This window comes from Barbatula barbatula, assembly GCF_947034865.1.
Source record: "Barbatula barbatula genome assembly, chromosome: 2".
NCBI classification, from domain to species: Eukaryota; Metazoa; Chordata; class Actinopteri; order Cypriniformes; family Nemacheilidae; genus Barbatula; species Barbatula barbatula.
This window is the reverse complement of record NC_136767.1, coordinates 26,426,434-26,446,685: the sequence shown is the minus strand read 5'-3', so window position 1 is coordinate 26,446,685 and position 20,252 is coordinate 26,426,434. Positions and strand designations below refer to the sequence as shown.

The 20,252-nt window shown below is 38.6% G+C and overlaps 1 protein-coding gene across 2 annotated transcripts; it reads right to left on the bottom strand.

The window, feature by feature from the left end:
* Positions 1-4,225: 4,225 nt before the first annotated feature.
* On the bottom strand, positions 4,226-20,194 carry txnrd2.2 (thioredoxin reductase 2, tandem duplicate 2; the record flags this gene model as incomplete). 2 transcript variants are annotated; one of them, XM_079480361.1, is made up of 17 exons in its annotated part: positions 4,226-6,861; positions 7,045-7,142; positions 7,350-7,421; positions 7,991-8,083; positions 9,246-9,341; positions 10,128-10,264; positions 15,197-15,371; positions 15,833-15,924; positions 16,167-16,186; positions 17,432-17,502; positions 18,058-18,120; positions 18,209-18,287; positions 18,794-18,868; positions 19,390-19,534; positions 19,609-19,665; positions 19,769-19,837; positions 20,113-20,194. In XM_079480361.1, 17 exons carry the CDS (start codon positions 20,192-20,194, stop codon positions 6,738-6,740), a joined length of 1,548 nt encoding a protein of 515 aa, XP_079336487.1. In that variant the 3' UTR covers positions 4,226-6,737. The 2 variants fall into 2 exon arrangements, with proteins under 2 accessions (XP_079336487.1, XP_079336488.1); XM_079480362.1 differs by having other exon boundaries at positions 19,769-19,834.
* Positions 20,195-20,252: the final 58 nt, after the last annotated feature.

Here is a 20,252-nt window from a genome sequence, read left to right as displayed (position 1 = left end):
ACAGTAATTGTGACATCAATGATGTTCAATATGCGTATTACTACTATATAAATCAAACAGCAGGGAGTATAAAGTACATGCACTGCATAGTAAATGTCAGACATTGCCTTGATCATCAGCGGTGATGAGATTAAACTGGGCAATTAACGTAAATGGAAAGTGGCAGGCAGATGACCCCACAGAGGGGGCCGCAAGAACACATCTTTTGCTCAAGGCTGGTCATATGCCATACCCCACGTTACCATGAATTATTGGTGGCATCTCACATTACCCGCAATGGACCACAATGCCAGTGCAGTCTCCGTGGGCCCAAGGAGGGGGGCCGAACATTGTCCATCTTGATGGTAGAGGAGGAAAGGAAATCCAATGTATCTCTCTTGCCACAAGGGCATGTAGGTCAGCTTACAGCTCATTGCTAAATTAGATGAGCTTTTAGTGAAACAACCCTCTCTTTCAGTCCTGTCAGTCTCGACATTGATCTTGCTGGTCATTTAAAAACTTCAAATTAAACATTTGTCAACCAATAGAGGAAAAAGTAGGGAATTCAAGCTAGTCATTCTTCTCATTAACGGAAATGATGGATCCTGATTTATTATGATCGTATTTTTTTTAACATCAGTTATTAGAACTTAAATCGGAAAGTAGTTAGCTGCGCTAAAATAAATGAATTGAGGTATGTTTTATTAACACATGTTTGCAAATGCACACGTGAGATTGAATTTGGAACGACTGCATTTCACATGTATTGAAGTTTATTCTCATAACCTTGTGTTTGTCTTTGGGGGTTGAGGCGTGTGGGTGGATGTCTTTATGGAGATAGGAGACGTGTGTGGGTGAAACATCTCAGAAAGGGTGAGGATGGACTGCTGGTGTCTAAAAGGCACCTGATGGTGTTTGTGAAAGGCAGAATCTAACAGCCCCCCCCCCCCACACACACACACAATGATGGCATGGCAAAGGCCCAAAGCAGACGGATTGTTCGTTCGTCTCAACACAAGGTTAAGATCCTCCCTGGACCTGGTGTGGGGGATGAGAGAGTACCGTACATTTGAACCTCAAGTTATCTAACCGGTTTGAAACTCCCTACCACTCTCCTTAATGTCCTCGCCCTGAATGGTTTCCCATGATGCTTTGCAGCTGGATAGCATACAGCTTTGATACAGTGCGTAAAGGCCATAGAACTATTAAGAACATGTGAATGTCTTTGTATTAGATGACAAAATATCAAGACAGTATAAAGACAAGCACAATTGTTCACAAAAAGAAGTTTGTTAGGTTAATATTTCAGGAGATTTATAATAGATATTACAACAATGAAACAGAGCTAAATAAGATGTAATTTTACCGAAAAATGTTACCTTTTCTACACTGTAGATCGAAACTGATACAATAACTTTTGTACTTTTTCTGTCATTTATGCCGCTTGGTTTCATATTTAGGTCACTGTGAAATTTCCAAATTTCATTTTTTTGTAGTTTGATGACTCTACTATTATTAAAAAGGTGGAACATGTAATAATTGAGAATCATGAGGTAACTGGCGCAATAAAACCTGTGTGATCCACACTTGATAGAGACAGTTGGGGAGAGAAAGAGAGAGAGAGATAATGTGCTGTGTTCATTTCAAGTTTGTCTACCCCCAGCCCTACAGTCCATGTTTTGGCTGCAAAGTGGGAAGTATTGTCACAGCCTGTAAAGATAAGGTGATTTATGACACAGAGTGTGAGGATAATAATCACAGTGCTACAGGGAGAGAAAGAGAGCGAGGGAGAGAAATAGAAAGAGAGAGGGCTAGAGAGAGAGGAGAGAGAGAGAGAGAGAGAGAGAGAGAGAGAGATGTTTTGGCAGAGATTTCTGAAGAGTTGAGTGAAAAAACACAGAATCAACATCCATAAGCATGAAGACTGGATATAGTGAGTATAACTGAAATGCTGAGTGAAGGAAACATGGAAAAGTATCAAGATTGACAAAAAAATAAAGTTATCATTTATCATCAAAGTGCTCCAAACCTTTACCTTTAGAAATGAACAAAATAGAATATTCAAGATGTTTATGCATTTAACTGCAGTTTCAGGAATAGTAACAAAGGCTGTCAAAATCCACCAAGGACAAAACGTTCTATAAAACGGTCCATATGACCGGATATAAAGTATGTTGGCTATTCCAAATCTTCTGAAGCCATTTGATAGTTTAAAAAGATCAAACGTCAAGTGTTTATCCCAAACATCCCCCCGTAAAACAACTATCATACAGGTTTGGAGCAACATTGCAGTACATACCAGGGTAAGAAAAGCATAGGTTTACAGTACTATGAGAGTGAATTTTAAAATAAAAAAGTAATACACAAAACATTAAAGAAATGATTTTCCATCTAAGTGAAAGTTAATGCATTACTTTTAGTGTTTCCTGTAAACAGCCGAGCTGAGGCTTTGGATATAACACAGACACTTGTCAGGTCAGTGATGGAGCCTTTGAGGCATGATTCACAGGAACTGAACCAGACGACAACAGAACAACCTCTTTTTGCTATTATGTCATACTATGTGCCTTAAGCAAATAAAATGCAACATATTTATCATAAGGGATATTTCACCCAAAAAAGAAAATTTATTTCATGACTTACTCACAAACATGTAATTTCAAACCTGCATGATTTTCTTTCTTCTGTAGAGTTCAATAGAAGATATTTCGAAGAACATTGGTAACCAAACAACACTGAACCACATTAACTTACAATATATGGACACAAAACATTTTTGTAAATATCTTCCCTTGTGTTCTACAGAAGAGTCATATACAGATTTTGAAAGACATGAGGGTGAATGAATGAAGATTCTTGGGTGTATAATATTAAAAGGTAGCTTTGGAGTTCAAATACTTACTGTAAATCTAATAAGAAAAACGTATGAATTATGCATAGCTATGAACCTGCAGCCGTATGTTAGATTTAACCCACCTGCTCTCACTTTAAAAATCTCACCAAGAAACTTTTGACACTCGCCAAGAAAAGCCCCCCTGTTCTTGTCGAAAGGACCAAAATGGGCGCCTATGAATTTTACCCATAATCCCGCCTTTCTGTGCGGGAATTTCTTTTCGCATCTGTTTACACAAGGCAGATATTTATTTCTCCTCCCAGGTCTTTGGAAACAAATGTAGGGCTGGGTAACCACCGTGAGTTTAAACCCCCCGCAGGAGGGTAATGATGGCTACCACATCCACAATGGACTGTAAGCACACAGACGCTGATTCCGACTGTCAGTCCACAATACCAGTGGATTAAGATGCTAACTATTCACCGAACTCACCAAGACATGTTGACATGTTCCTGCTAAGTGTGTTTTAAGACGGATTTACGTACATTTGTTCCATTTCGAAGGAGAGAGACGCTAAAAGCGTGTTGCCGGTAAAAGGGGGCTCAAACTGTTGCGGGTATAACTTTCATCCTAATGGCTAAGGCCAGAGCTCAGAGTTAGTAAAGTTTCAGGGGTGACAACGTTAAGAGTTTCAGGGTTTGTGAGAGCCCCGTCCTTAAGCAAACAAACAGAAAAGAATTTCCACCATTGTTGCAGCTCGGTTTGATTGACAGCCCGGCATTGCTGAGGAGTCTGTCAGTATAGACAGCGAGAGGTCATACCGTGACCACCCCTGCTGAGAGAGAGCTCCTCAGAGGAGCTGACCTTACACACACTCTCTCTCTCTCGTGCACGCACGCACACAGACACACACACACGCACAGCCTTGGCAAAAACATCTGTCTAACGTTGTTACATAGAAAAACTATTTTAAAAAGTTATACATTTGGTCCGTAAAAAAAGTGTTCCTTTGCAGAGCTGGCTATTTCTACTGTATATATAGTTGAAGGAATTGTTTACCCAAAAATGAAAATGATGTCAACATTAATTCAACCTCATGTCATCCCAAACCTGTATGACTCTCTTTCTTTTGCAGAACACAAAAATAGAACGAATTTGGAAGAACGTTGATGACCAAAAACATTGATCCCATTGACTTGATTCTATGGACACAAAACCACCGAGACATTTCTTAAAATATCTTATTTTGTGGTGTTCCAAAGAGTCATATAAAGATTTTAAATGACATGAGGTTGAATAAATGACGGAATTCATATTTGGTTGAATTTTGGTCTGCTGTCCGCTTTAAGGCAAAGTCCCATTGTAAGTCAAGCAAAAGGCTTATTATACTTTGAATGAATACAAAACATCTTTAAAACTTTCAATACTTTAATATTGCAAGTGTATATTTTATTACACACAAACTTTCCAGTGCAAGCCTCAATGGCAAATTGGGCTTTTATATTTACAAGAATAAACTCGGACGCCAGGTGACATCAGACTTGCCCTCTCCAGTATGGGCTTTTAGCACAAGTCATCATTAGCTGGGCCCTTGAAAGTTGAACCCTGACCCTTCTGTGTGTGTGTGTGCGAGCACTGGGGGCTGCTGTCTCAAGATGGCCTGCGGGTTACATGTCTGTAAAACCACTGGACATAATTCCAATGCACTGAAATTATAAACTTCATTATTCATATACAAGATTTGTGGAATCACAACACAGAAACATTCACATAAATATTAAGCACACGAATATGAACATGAATGTAATCACTTTCAAACGTCTGCATATTTTGCATTGTGTGTTGCAGGCCCGACCATCAGCTGTGTGTGTATGTGTGGGTTGATACAGCAAAGCTGTTGGTGGTACTGTGTTGGGGTCAGGGGTCTTCATTCAGCACCCCATCCCTGAGTCGAGCACACGGTACCCCCCTTGCTCCCATCAGCCCCGGGTACAAATAAACCTGGTAGCGCAGTGCTCCTCTCCATCACCACGGCAACCTGTCACTCGGCTCTTAAGCTCATTAATCAGAGCCGGGGCAGATTAGACTTCAAACAAAAACAAACTCTATCCAGCACAGAACCTCACTTGTAAATCAATGGCATTCTCATGAATCAAGCGCAGGAGTTTCTCTTGTTTAAACTCTTACATATTTCCTCTGGAGTTGACCATAATTGTATCTTAAATGGCATTCTCTCACCATTATGTTTTTCCAAACCTGCATGACATTCTTCCGTAAATGACAAAAACTTTCCTATATGAGGAAAAAAAAACTACTGCTTGGCCCACTTCACATTCACGTTCATTATTTGAGAACGTGTTGACAAAATACGCATTCTTAAATAAAATAAGTCATAAAGATTTGAAATAACACGAATAAATGACTAACTTTAAGCTGACACCATTTTTAAGGTGGGATTTAAGATCCTGACAGGAATTATAGCTAGTATTTGTAAAGCTGATTTCTATATCGATATACATTATGTCCTTTAGGTAAACCTGAAAACTACAGGCAGGTGTGTTAGAGAAGGGTTTGAACGACAATGCACACAAAAGTAAATTAATAAAAGTGATGTTCATGCTGTTCTCCAGATGTTGTTATAAAGGGACAGTTCATCCAAAATTTTAATCTTCCATCATTTATTCACCTTCATGTCACATCAAACCTGTATCACTTTCTGTGGCAGAACACATGGACTTCCGTTGTACGGACAAAAAAAAGAGTCACAAGTTTTGACATGAGGGTGAAAACTTTTAGATGACCCATCCCTTTAAATTTGCACGTTTTGCAACTTAACCTGGTTTGGACGCAAACGGGAAACGTTACACAGTTTCCTGTCACAAAATGAATGAAACTTTTGGGAATAGTTTTGGTGTAAGTACCCTGAGCTATTAACCGGGGCGAGTACGCAAACAACAGATACGCTAAACTTATTTAAGCCAGAACGCCCAGTAAGTGTTCAATTCATCTTAAATTCTGCCAGTGATTAACTGTGACTTGAACTCATGATGACTAAATGGTTCGGACCTCATCCAGACATTTCCACCCCTAAGAGGGATTAGTGGGAAAAAGAAGGTAATACCGCCATCTGCAGGGCACGTGTGGTACTAACAAATTCTCACCCTGGCCCTGTAGATGTTTAGGGCAGTATGCAATTCTCTCTGTGCTGTAGGGAACCTCCTAAAGTCCAGGACTAAACAAGCGCTCACTCTGTCCACGACCGGCCTCTGCGTTTGACTGACACGCTGCTCGCCGAGTGTTTGTCTACATCCCTGGGAAACGGGGTGGTGTCAGCGTAGCGACGGGCCTATCCCATTCATCAGTGTCAAGACTGGCGTATGACTAATGGCCAGGAAGTACAGCCGGAGAAACAACAATATTTGCAGAATATATTTCAGAAACATTAGGCCACTTTCTCTTACGGTTTTCATTTCAGCACACCGTAATGGGGCCTTAATCCTGATTTATGGCCGTGTTTATTCGTAGCGCAGCGGTTGGTGTTGCTTTAACCAGGATCTCCGTAGAGCAAACACGAGGACCTTATTGGATTATCTTGACTAAGGGTAAAAAGCTAGCAGAAGTGGCCTGGATTTGGTTTGAAAACAATGCATTACAGTTGGGGTGAAGGAGTTACTTGGCCTCTGGAATGCGATATCGGGAAGGTTGATATTTAAAACACTGACCTTAACTACACAGATCATAGACGGTAGTAAAAATAAATATTAAATGAGAATTGCTGTGCTGGATTCGCATTGAATCGACGTTTTATAGGTCAAGGTTACAGCCCTGTATCTTCGGAAATCTGCATCTTTCATTTTGCACCTGGCTATGACATCACACGGTTGATTCCCGTGTGCTCGTGCGATCAGGGAGGGGATGCTTAACCTCAGCAGCCCGTTACCGTGGCGTCCAGACCCGAGCGTTTAGTGATATTGAGTTTTGTCAGCTCCTCAGCACAGGTGGGGTGAATCCCGACCGTATTTCTCAGGTGAGCGTAGGTAAGCCCACACCTGTAGATATAAAGACACAGACGCTGTATTCATTCCCAGCTGTTACGATTGTATTCACACTCAGCATGTAATGAGGACATCTGTGCTGCATATCAGAAATCTAATAATAACTAAATCTAAATCAGTAGTCAACCTAAATCTAAATTAATCTCAACATGATTTGCAGGAAGAGGTAGAACTTACTGGAAGCCTAAAGAAAAGCCTTGTGTGACCTCACCAGCATTCAGCCCGGTAAAATGGAGACCTAGTACACGCTGCTCGGCTTCTCTTAAACAAACCAACTGAGAGGAAAACATAAAAAAATCCTTTATTATTATTTATGCATATTTTAGATATGACTTCAGAGGGATTTTGACATCGGGCAACCCAATCTTGCTTTATTTTCTGTTGTCCAGCCCACCCATGTTTTTATCAATAAAAGCAACATCAGCAATACCGTGTAAAGGTGGATACTTTGTAAGAGACCATGTTAAAAAGTCTTACATTACCTTAATGTAGCACTGACTGGAATCTCGTAGGGACACTGAGAACTCCAATGGTTTGTAGAACGCATGGTACACCTGTGAACACAGAAACACTGTCATAAATTACATCATTTCCTGCATGGTCAACCACTCGACTGTTCTACTGGTTTATCTCTGCGTTACAGCGTTAAACATTTTCTCTTCGCTGAAATCATTTGGTGATATTGAACACGCTTAAGAGCGTACGTCCAGGTGTGCCGACACGCGGCTGTCAGGGCAAATGGGACTCTGCGTTTTAGCATCAATCAGCACTCTTGCAGACCTGTCAATCAAACCAGATTCATGCCTAAAGCCACGCCCCTCTCTGAATGCTTTAGGTTTGAGAGCCATGCAGGTGTGCAAGTATTATTATACTGTTGCTAGTGATTCGTGTTTACGGTTTTGGTTCAGTAACGATGGTTTTAAATGTCGCAATCGCTTAAAATTCTGATTATGTTATAAACCAAGGCATTGGCATAGCGTGTGATTATATATTTATAAATTTGTGTCTTACAGTATAACATTGCTGCTTCATAACAATAATGTTTCATGACAAATCCCCTAACCCTTAGTTAAAGGGGCATGTAAAGTTACTGTATTTGGTATAATCCTCGGTTTTATTTTACCTCAATCTGGTCTTTGCCATGTCTTCTCTCTGCCTCTTCTTCAGACAGACCTACAGAACCGTACTCCAGTGGAGTGAACACTGTAGTGGCCACCTGAGCACACACATACAAACAACTGAAGAGGTCACATCACTTCCCTGAGCCAAAATATGTCTTTAAAATAAAGTTAAACATATTTTACAATAATTAAACTTAAAATAAATACATAAATAAAAGAACTAAAAACCAAAGGGATGCAAAGCACATTCATAGCATCACAGTAAATCATCCTCAAAAATAAAAGATAAAACAAAGAATAAATGCAAATAATAATCACTTAAAATAATAATGTTCATTATTGACTAAAAATAAATAAAACCAAAGGGATGCCAATCACATTCATAGCATCACAATTCCTACCAACTAAAGTAAATCTAAGATAAATCATCCCACCAAAACTAAACTTAGTTAATAAAAAATAATCATAATAAATAATAATGACACATTTAATAATTCACAATTTTTACTCATAATTTCTAAATACATAAATAAAAACTAAAGGTTAATGTTAAGCACAATTCAAACCATTACAGTTCTACAAAATAAAGTAAATCTAAGGTAAATTATCTGCCCCCAAAAATAAAAGAACACAATAATAAAAAAATGAAAATAATAATTCATTCAAAATTTATTAATAGAACATTACTATTATATATTAATAAAAATAATGAAATTATTTAAAATAAAATAAAAATGTCAGTATTGTCTGACAATTGAGCATATTATCCACTTAAAGCGGCCATAACACACAGAGCTTCCGAATATCTCATGTTACTCTTGAGTACTTACAGGACAGTATTGTACCCTTCAAATATCCGCAAAGTGTTTAGTCAAATAATTTGTTACAAGCATCAATAAAACCAGCACATATAAAACGCTCTATACGGTTTTGTTATGGAATATAATATTTTGTGTCGTAGCTATTTTATCACGTGTCATTTTGTGTTGATTTTGTGTTAAATAAATATAAGGGACAACACAAGGCGAATTAAAAGGAACACAACCCGTGCTGTCCTTAGCTAAACACAGAGATTTGTTATGAACAGACTGTGTTGTGCGCACAAAGATCCGTAAATGCGAAATGTCAAAATAATAATGAAAATAAAAAAAACATACATATAGTAAGTAATATATTTTTATGCGAAAATATGCTGAATTGTCACGAAAGTATATCATAAATGAACACAGAAAAATAGTGTGTGTGTAGCAAACTCACGTTTTCATAGTTCATGAGCTCAGTCGATTGTCCCACCAGTCTGTGGGCCAGGAGCTTTCCGGCCCTGATGGCGGTCGGGGTCAACTCAGGACGACCCTGAAGCACAGAACGTGCGTTGGCTACGTCAAGGAACATTTACACACACATTCACACACATCCAGTTTACTAAAAACAGGCAGGTCTAGCACTTTGGCGATCGGCGCACAAAACATCTGAAACTATTTAAACTGCAATTAACCACAATACAAAGCAAATTAGCGCGCTGTTAAGTGTAAATCTAGCCGCGATTAGTCCGATCAGACATTTTAGAGATTAGTATCAACTCAACATCACGCGGCTGTCAGTCACCATGATGATTACAGTGCAGAGGTGGACGGCTGCCAATCAGGGCTGAGAAAAAAAGCGCCAACATGCCTACAGTAACAACACAGGAACAAGCAGCGCCGGCGGGCGAATTCTCATTCACTGACTAATGGCAACAGCAACCTGTCTGATAACTTCTGTACATCCTGCTGTCCAAGAAAGCGCCTGGGGAGTTTGGCTCTGCATGTGTGTGTGCGGACGCCACCCAGACAGCCAGGTGCAGCTCGACGCTTTATTTTAAATCTTGATGTAAAATGACGGCTAAAGAGTAGAAGGCTCATCTCCTGACTAGTTTTGCGGAGGCGTGTGTGCGCTCAAATAATCACACAGCTGCAGACGGGATATTTGATCCGGCAGCCAGTTGTGTCGGAGATGTTACAGGTCAATGACCTTCTAACATAACGACGGAACTGACAGACAGGAATATGCTGTCGCTCTGTCGTTTTCCACAATGTGTGCGTTTTTCCGATTAGGCCTGGTTGTTCATGAGTTTAATGTGACGGAATCCTTGGCACCCACCTCGGCGATGTCCCCGATGGCGTAAATGTTCGGCACGGATGTTGCTTCATCAGGGGCCACGATAACTTTCCCGGTTTCTTTGTTGATCTCGACGCCGACCTTCTCCAAATTAAGGGTCCTGATTTCGGGGGCTCTGCCTAAAGTAAAAAAACAAAACCAATGACAGGTGGTGTGATTTATAGCACGAGAGCTTTTTGGAGGTGTGATGAGCTTTTCAGTGTTTCGGACACATCCAAACCTCTGGTCCTGCTGGCGAGTGCAGGGGTGGCTTTACACCTCAAGAATAGAGGTCAAATCTTATCCCGAGCTTACAAAAGAAAACACATGCACAGCTGGGGAGAGAGGCGAATGTGTGTGTGGTGGTCTCAGTAATAACGAGACCTGGAGGCATATCCCATCAGGCACCTGGGGCCTGCGGTGTCATTTCTGTCACTTCCTGTCGGAGGACTGAGACAGGCTGTCGACACTTGTCCATCTCCCCCCCCTCCACAGCGTCTGAGACACACACACGAATGCACAGACCGGCCAATCACGCCTGCTTGGTGGGTATCACAATAAACAATGTTTGCAGCAGAAGCCATGTAGATGCTATCAGCCTGCAAGAACAACAAACCCTAAAGCCTTTTTTCCTGCCTCCAGCTAAGAAATAACTTCCACAACGAGTCTTGAGCCAGAGAGCTGCGTATTCGTCTATCGCCATGACTGAGAATGAAAGATTTAGAGAAAGAAAAGGGAGGAAAAAACTGATGGCTTTTTAAAACGTTGCTGAGAGTCTTCATTTTCAAATTGGAGATTATGGTATCGGTACTTATAAGATAAAAAAAATGTTTTTTTCTGAATTTAGGATTTATAACTTTGTTTAACAAAACATTTTTTTTCCATCCTGTGAACTACAGTGGTCAACAACATTTCTCCCCAAAAATTCCAATTGAAAATATTGATCTTTAACTTGCACTTGTTTGGGAAAAATTTTTATGGGACAAACTTAAACATATAACAAAACATACGCAACTTTGGGAAAAATTAAAGTTCATATTAATATTTAAACAACATAATACTAACGTTTCTAAATGTATATCAAGATCATTTAATCAATGAATATAGGATTGAATAAGCAAGATTTCTTTTCACAACTTTGCAATCCAAATTGTTTTATATAATAAAATAAATACACAAATCCTATGTATTCAATATTTATCATAAACATATCAGCACAAGGGTGGGAGTATATTGACTGTCCAATGGCCAGGCTTCCAACTTCAAATGATGCAATTAATTTAGACCGAAGGAAGAAATCAAGCCCGGCCGATAAAACATCATAACTTCCGTTTCATTTCAACTTCAACTACATAATCTGAGCAGAAAGCAATTGTTGTCATAAAACATCAAAGCAGCTCTCATGTACGGTTTCAATTACACGTATGTTCCTTAGTGCAAGATTAAGACTTCTATTTCATTCAGGAAATGAGAATATAGTTTCATCCTGGTGAAAAACTACAAATGCATCTTTATGTAATGCAAATCATGCAAAGATCAGAAATCAAGATTACAAAAGCAACGTTCATCCGTGACCGACATCATGTAGACAAACACCAGCAGCAGAACTAAAGGCCAAAAAAACACTGTGTATTTATTTACTTATTTAGTTTGATTCAATAAATAATATTCCATACGGCGAAAGAAGTCTTGAGAAAATATATCAACATTTCTAGTTAAAAAAACTGTGAAAGACAGTCTTTGTTTTACACCACATTCCAGCAGCAACAAACCCCTCCACCATATCCTTCACAGCCCAGGGAACGTCCTTGACTTTGGGTAAAGGCGGCCTAATAATAGTGAGAACATGCATTTTATTGGTTCATCTCAAATATAGGAGCTGAAGTGAAGATTACAGTAAACTGGGAAAAGCAGCAGTATCTGCGTCAGACCAGAGCGGGGGCATTCCTGCATTACCCTTCCTGTCTCACCCTCTGTCTGATTTGGGCTCCTGGAACTTAGCTGGTCATTGTGAAGGCTGGACACAACAACACCGACCCACTGATAAGGACTATGCCTGAAAAATCACAGTTTACGCCTGCTCACGTCCACACACACTGACAACTTTCCTGTGATAATGCACAAGAACAAAGCCAAGGGTTGTATAAGGAAGAACTCTCAAGGCCTACATGCTAATAGCCACAACAATCTGTCTGGCAAGTCTTTAATAGAGTCTTATCGACCTGTAGGTCCAGACACAAGGTATGTTGGACGCAACAATAAGGAAAGACTCCACTGACTTCTATTGCTGTCTCAGAGTTAAAAGCCGAAAGTATGATGTTGCATGACTTTTACAGTCTCAAAAGGATCCTTGGGTATAGAGCGATGTATGGCTTAATATATAAACAATGGCATTGACTTTATAATTGTGAAATAAAAAAAACTGTGTAACTGTCACAGTATTCATAAAGTTAGAAAAATCTTTTTACTATTTTTGCCATTTTTTGTGTCAAAACCTGTGATGTCAAATGGTTGCAACCTAAACATGTTCTCCTTCACAAAAGCGAAGCACACAGGTTTTCCATATATAACAGTAAAATGTGCGAAGACGCGAAAGAGATTCTGTGGCGCGATAATGAAGCGCGTAACCTCAAAATATTTAAGAGTCCAACTACGCGCAGATAGCGTGATTTACCGTGTTTGATGTGAACGCTCTATTAGGCTATTACAACGCATTAAGCAAAAACATCTCTCTATGCACTGGGTTTATCTTTAACTTATCAATACAATTCAATTTTATTTTATTTTATTGATATAGCGCTTTTTAAAGTGTTGCATTGTTTTAAAGCAACTTTACAGGAAAGAAAGTAATACAGAAAAAGGTAGAATACAATACAGTACATAGTTTTATCGAAAGAGTAAGTCCATTCTAATAAAGCAATTCTCATGAAATTTACAGAGCTCTTAGATAAGCTAATATCAGAATTTCCAGGTGGGCAAGTCAACGTGGCACATTGGCAAGGAGCCAAAACTCCAATGATGCGTAAATGGAGGAAAAACCTTGGGAGACACCAGACTCAGCTGGGAGGGCCAGTTCTCCTCTGAAATGTTAAAGCTGCACTCAGTAACTTGGATTAAAAGATGTTTTTGATTATTGGGGAGAGCTTATTAGTAGTGATTTGTTTATTTTACATTTGTTTAAAGCTGTGTAAGTCTATTTTTGTTGGGTCTGATTTTGTGAACGATATCACACAGTGGCGAAATGTTTAGGCATGGATAATAACAGAACCTTTGCATAAAGAGAAAGAACATACAAATTCTGGACTCAAATATATTAAATACACATTTTGAGTACATATCAGCTGGAATTCTGTTTGTATTTTAATATAAAGACTGGACAATAAACATGGATGGTCATTAAAACAACATGCTAAAACAATGAAGACTTTCGCACATTGCTGTATATAGTGTATGCATACATGCACATGTACCGTCATTGTGTACATTTCCTATCTTCAACCCTCATAAAAGCAATGGAGGAAATGTTCGACTTCCTAGCTTTAATACAGCCACCTGCAGAAGGGTGCAGCCCAGAGGAAGGGTACAACAGCGGAAGGGTGGAAGAGCTCCACTGGGGGTGAGAGATGAGAAAAGAAATTGGGCTTTTCCATTAGTCGCCATGAGGGAGATTAAAATGTTTGTGTTATGTTTCCACTGACAGAAAGATCAGGGCAGAGAAACAAAGGGCATCCTCTCTGTAGGACTGTTATCCACTATGGCAACAGTCAACACTTACATTACACGATTTGTATAGTTCTATTATTAAAAAAGGGATGAGTCACATTAAAAGATGTTAAATACGCTTGACCACACGTGACATGAAGTCTACATTTGTCTCGGTCCAACAATCATAGAAAATGTCTAGGACTTCAGCCGGGTGTTTCTATATTCCTCTCATTGTCCCTGTAACCGGAATGAGAGAAATCAGATGAGTGAAAGAGAAAGCCAGGCAAGGTGGCATCTGCGGACAGGGATGCTGAGAGATGAGAACAGGGAAAAACTGCAACAGCTCTGGGCGGGTTTCTGTACAGTGAGACGAGCGATTCGGACAGGAAAACCCATAGAGAAGAGAGCTGGGAATGAGGCGACCCCTGGGCTCCGGGTGCATCCTGGTCCGGCAGAGCAGATCTCTGTGCAATGATTAACACTTCCCCAGATAATTCCATCTCTGTTTCTTTATTGCTCAGTTTTTGGGTCTGATGGTCCCTGTTTTTGCTGACACGGCTGTAATGGGGTGAATGACACGATATGAACACAAACAGATATGTGGATTATAAGGATTTATACTCTTGAAGTGGAATATCAGGGTTGTGATGAAAGCTTTACCGATGACAGAGGATGACTAAAGTGGAAGACATGCTTCCTGTGGCATTAATCTCTGTTAATACAATTTTTTATATATGTGGGGAGTGTGTCATCTGCTCACTTTTGTAAAGTAAGCAAAGTGTTCAGCACAATGGCATGAAGAGAAGTTTTTTTTAATCATCCTAAAGAGATTTATTTTGTAAAATAACTGGCACACCGTACAATTTACCTGCTTATACCACAGAATATTACAATACACTGTTAAATGTTTTTATTACCTAAACATGGATATGATTATATTAGCCTTTTTCTAAATAAATGGAAAATGTATATATTAATAAGAATAATAATACATACATTTTTTTGGATTCTCAAGTAAATGAATCTTTAATACAATAAATACCAAAGAATTGTTGCAAATAGCTTTTTCAATGTAGCCGATATATATTTGGACTGCATATAATTTAAAAATATGCATGTAAATAAACAAATATTGACTGCAAGGTGATACGAGAGACATAAATTACAAGGTTTAGCCACCTAACAATAATAGCTGAAGCATATCTAAAACAGACCAATCAGAATCCAGTATTCTCAAAAGACAAATTCACTCAATAAAAATGTTAAAACAACATAAATAAAAAAATTAAAATGTCCTCTGAATAAAATTAGCTTCTAAATAATTATGTTTGTTGTGTATGTTTGAGACGCATTGCTTTTGTTCTCACCTACAGCCCACAGCACTGTGTTAAAGGTATCTTGATGTTCCTCTTTTGTTTCTAGATCCGTCCACGTGACCTGAAGAAGCCCGGATGGAAGCTTTTCTACTTTTTTCGGCGTACACCTCCAGGAGAACTTGGTGCCATATGCCTCCATGTAGTCTGTGACTAAACCAGCCATTTGCTGAGAAAAACAGAGAGTCATGAAAGCTACTCAATACTTTTTGGCTCTTCATCTAAGACTTCCATCTAACAGTGCAAATATAATGCCTTTAAAGACATTTAAAGGCTTTTCATCGTTCATTTGTTTTCTTAAACACAGATTTTAGTCCGATTCAGCAAATTACTCTGTGTTGTCACTCCTGTCAGACCATATTGCTAGTGTAATACTTAACAACAACATGACAAATCTCCTGTCAGAACACTATAACCATTAATTAGAGAGGAGCGTGATAAAAACAGCCGAATAAAACAAGTCTGGCCAAGTCTCTCATCCTGTTTTTGCCATGGAGCCTTTAGGCGGGGTGATTTAACCAGGGTGATTCATTTTAAACCAAAATCTCCAAATCAAAGTTCTAACTTGAAAACAAATGATAAAGAAGATCTTTATTCTGAATAAATTAAAGAAATAGAGATGTGTAGTACCTGATCAAACCCCCGGAGGGCGATACTGCGCACCATAACAGTGGTGTCCAGTCCAAGGCCTGCGAGAAAGCCGGCACATTCCAATGCTACATCTTCCAACAAAGAGTAAAGAAAAATCTAGGACATTATATTATACAAATCATTTTATATGCTGTATTGCTTGCAGTGTGATCGCAAATTTACATAACCAGAATAAAACAAAGATTCACAAGGTTTTACTAAGGATTATTTCTGTCAAGTTTTATTTGTAAAGCACTTTACAAAATGTGCATTCTTGCAAAGGAGCTTTACAGAAATATTGTTTGTAGAAAATGTTCAAGTTTTACAAGGATACAGCTTGCACCAACAACCAACCTGAAACGCAGAAAAAAACAATCGTGATCAACTTACACTCAATAACCCAAGCAAATATAAAGTATGCAATGAGCGGAAATGGATCAGAAAAATTTTCGTATGGGACCTAAAGCATTAACATAAAGAAATGTCTGTATGTGTGTGGCTGATGTGTACACACTGCTGTAATCTGCCCTGTGCTTCACACTTGTAATCCTCATGTCCCCACACGACACATTATGAATGAAACTTGCTTACTCGAATGCAAAACCACACGTTTAAACAACAACCCTGCTAAAGTACATCCACACGCATGCTCATTTGTGTGGAGGTTTATGGAAGGATTAGGTGTCCCCCTCAGACCACTTTGCACTCCCCACATCAGATGTTACTTGATGATAATACTCGGCATGATATTCATTTTCTGTACAACTGTGTAAACTCAGTAGGGGGATATACTGTATGTTACGAGTACTTCATTCTAATGCATTTGTGACACCTGAGGCCCTTTGGATACCTGAATTACCCAAATTTTACATCAGTATTTAAATACCTCAAGGGTTGCTATCGTGCCAAACTGAACGTGACATGTCACTGGTTCTGACAGGTGTTCAGCTGAATAAAATGACTACACAAGTCAATGTATTTGTTTTTACTTCAGGTGTTCGCGCCAACACTCTCATTCACCACCATCAGTCACCAACATCTTGCCACTTCCACGAGATGAGCCCTGTTACTGGCAACAGTCTAAAATCGCACCTGTACAGCTGACAGATCAACGGCAAAACAACATCGCCTGCCCTGAAAGCATGTGGCAATGATAGAGACATCTCGCGTGACTTACAAACTCTTCAAAAAACATGGAAAATATGAAGAGTTTGGTTCCAAAATGAAATAACCCCGTTTTTAAATAATGTTTTTTTATTGTGCATTCCAATTAATATAAATCAGACTGAAGTTGTTAGGCCATAATAACCAAAATAAAATACAGCTAACTAGCACAATAAAGTTTCTCATTTTGGAACCAAACTCTTCATATATATATAGAGAGAGATGAAATAGATGGTTTCGATTATAGATCTATTCAAACCTTTCTATTGTTCAGTGGGTTCAAAGCTAAATGTGAAGCAATGTAAGATGAAGCTCATGAGAGAAAGACAAACATGTCTTTACAGAGCAATAAAAGTGCTGCATTCCCTAAAATTACAACTTGGTAAACATGTTTGCAGCAACAAAACATCTGCCCACAACATAAATGTCACTTACGTTTTTTTGGGAGAGTCTTTGAGCCAGAAGACATCATCACTTGTGATTCCAAACTCTACAGCTCCTGGAACCTGACAGTCAAGAAATGAGAAAATACTGAATAAGTTAATGCAAACACTGTACATAAATTATTTGAATAAAACTATAAAATAAAAGAAATGAGTCATATGTTATTTATAATATTACAAAATAGTAATATAAAAATTTGATAATATTGTAATAATAATAGCAATAGCAATGTTTATTTTTATATAAGGCGCAATTGCAATTAAAACTAGTTTGAGGAAAAAAGCTAAAGTTAAAATGTAAATGTAAATAAATTCTACAATGTAAAATACAACAATCAAATATAATAAACTAAATACATTTTTTTCATTCAAGCAAATCTCTCCTGATTTCAAGTTACTGTGACACAAGAATTATGAGTAACATTATAGTATTTTAAGTATTCTGGTCCGCCATTGGTCTCTTGATGCCTCACCCTAATGTTTCTCTCTTACAGCTAACAAAAAATGGCTTTTGAATACTGACATCCACTCTCTCTCATTCCCATTTGAGCGTAGCAAGGTCACGCAGCTGAAAAACAACACCTGCACATGCTCATCTATGCAGACATAGTTACTCACATGTGTGGGATACTTTGGCCGTCCACCAGTGGCTAACACAATGTTTTTGGCAGATACGGTCATCTGTATAAAATAAGACAATACAAAAATAAGATGACAGTACATCAGAATGCTGGTGAAACATAATGTGTTTTTATGTACAAAGTCGCACCTCTTTCCCTTTGGCATTTACTGTTTTGATTGTGTGTTTATCCACGAGACTGCCCTTCATATTTAGATACTTCACCTTCCTGTTACAAGAGAAAGAGACGGTCTATTACTCTAAACACAATTTGCTAATTTTCTGATACTTAAGGAACTCAACCAGTTTTTATTCAATTCTAAGGGTTGTGTGAAAGGTCTACATCAAACACAATTATTATTTCATTGACGTGGAGAAAACGTGTGGGGGCATTGTGGGAAAATGACATCACCACACCTGTTTGCCTCACAGCCATGCAGTATAAAGACTGAAATTCAATTTATCATGCTGGCACATTCGCTGTGCTCGTATAGCCTAAGACCGCAATAACCTCATCATAAAGATTGACAACTAATTTGTCTATTGAACATAAACTGAATAACACCTGTGTAATACTTTCAAAATGAATCATGATAATGTGATGTATACTATAATTATGTAAAGTAATATTAATATGATTAAAATAAATAATCTGCACGATCAATAACTAAAAAAAGTTACATTTTTATAAAATGTACAATTTGACTGTGTTGTTTTTTTTAAAGTATAACTTACTTGTCCTGTAGTTGAACCCTGTGACCCCAGTTTAGTGATTTCACATGATTCTGGACAGCTTCTGCCATTGTTGGCCTGCAACATACAGTATTACACAAATTTAGATCTCTATTATGATAATTTATATTCATATTTTGCACTAAAATACATCATACAATGCAGCTCACTCATTGAAAAGCAGTGTAAAGCAAGGAGATGTATTCATACTTGGGTTTTGACATACTGGGCTTATAAAAACATGATCACTGCAATTGAAAGTACTTTAAATAGCAAGACTAGCCTCTGGACAAAAACTATGTCAAGAAAAAACCAAGCTAATTCAGGCCTGGAGTGCCCTCTAGTGCAATGACTACTGCACTTTACAGTTTGCCCTTCAGAAAATCTGCATTTCACCACGAGATGGGGCTGTTTACAATAAACAATGTTGAGTTTTGCCCATTGGTAAGACACAAAACCTAATTTCCCGGTTCAGCATGAAAAAAACTATGACTATGATGATTTCTATAACTGACTACTGACCATACGCTGCTCTTAGTGCAAGCACTGTATGTGAAGACTTAAGCAACATAGTTGCACTCTAGCTCCATGCAACTCACCAGTCATGTGACAGTGTGTCTGGTATTTGCCAGCCATACTTCTTCGCATCTTTGACTGCAGTGCCAAGCAGTGCAGCCTGATGCATAAGCTTCTTCGGAATACAGCCAACATTTACACACGTCCCACCAAGACCCCAGTTTGTGCCTAAAACAGCATGAGTTGATGAGTGCTTTGGAAATAAACACATCAGCAAAGACGATAAAATGAGAGATCTGTACCTTTAAGGGAAGGTTCTACATAGTCCAAGACAGCCACTTTCTGTCCTAATTGGGCAGCTGTAAGAAAGAGACATAATGTTTTGCATTTGAACATTACATTTGAATTGATCAGATATCAACATTGTCAACAGCGCTCCTGTTAAAAACATGAATGACACACCTTCTTTTGAACACGCCAAACCTCCAGAGCCTCCACCAATAACCACCAGATCATACTCAAACTTCCCTGCTGGGATGAAGGCAGAATTCTTACGTAACGTCACATCATTTAACTTGACACAGTTTTACACTTTACAGGAGAAAATTGTTTTCTCAATGTTCGCATTCAAATTGTTTCGGATAATTGAAGGTCAACATTTTAAATAAAGAATTATTCAAATGGAGCTACCCAGATACATTTCATTCATGTAGCCTATGTGCATAAAACATATTCTCTTTACATTTAAAGCATAATCGTTCGTGATAAATATATAACCATATATAGTTTTATTCCATAAGTGTTACCTGTCAAGTTTCGTGTGAAAATAAGAGTTTTTAAGCTGCAGAGAGCTTTGAACTTCTGCCTTCCTCTGCTGAAGGCAGCCATGATAACTAGAGGAAGGACCCCCGTCAGTCGCTTTAGGTGTTCTGAGAGATGCCTGAAG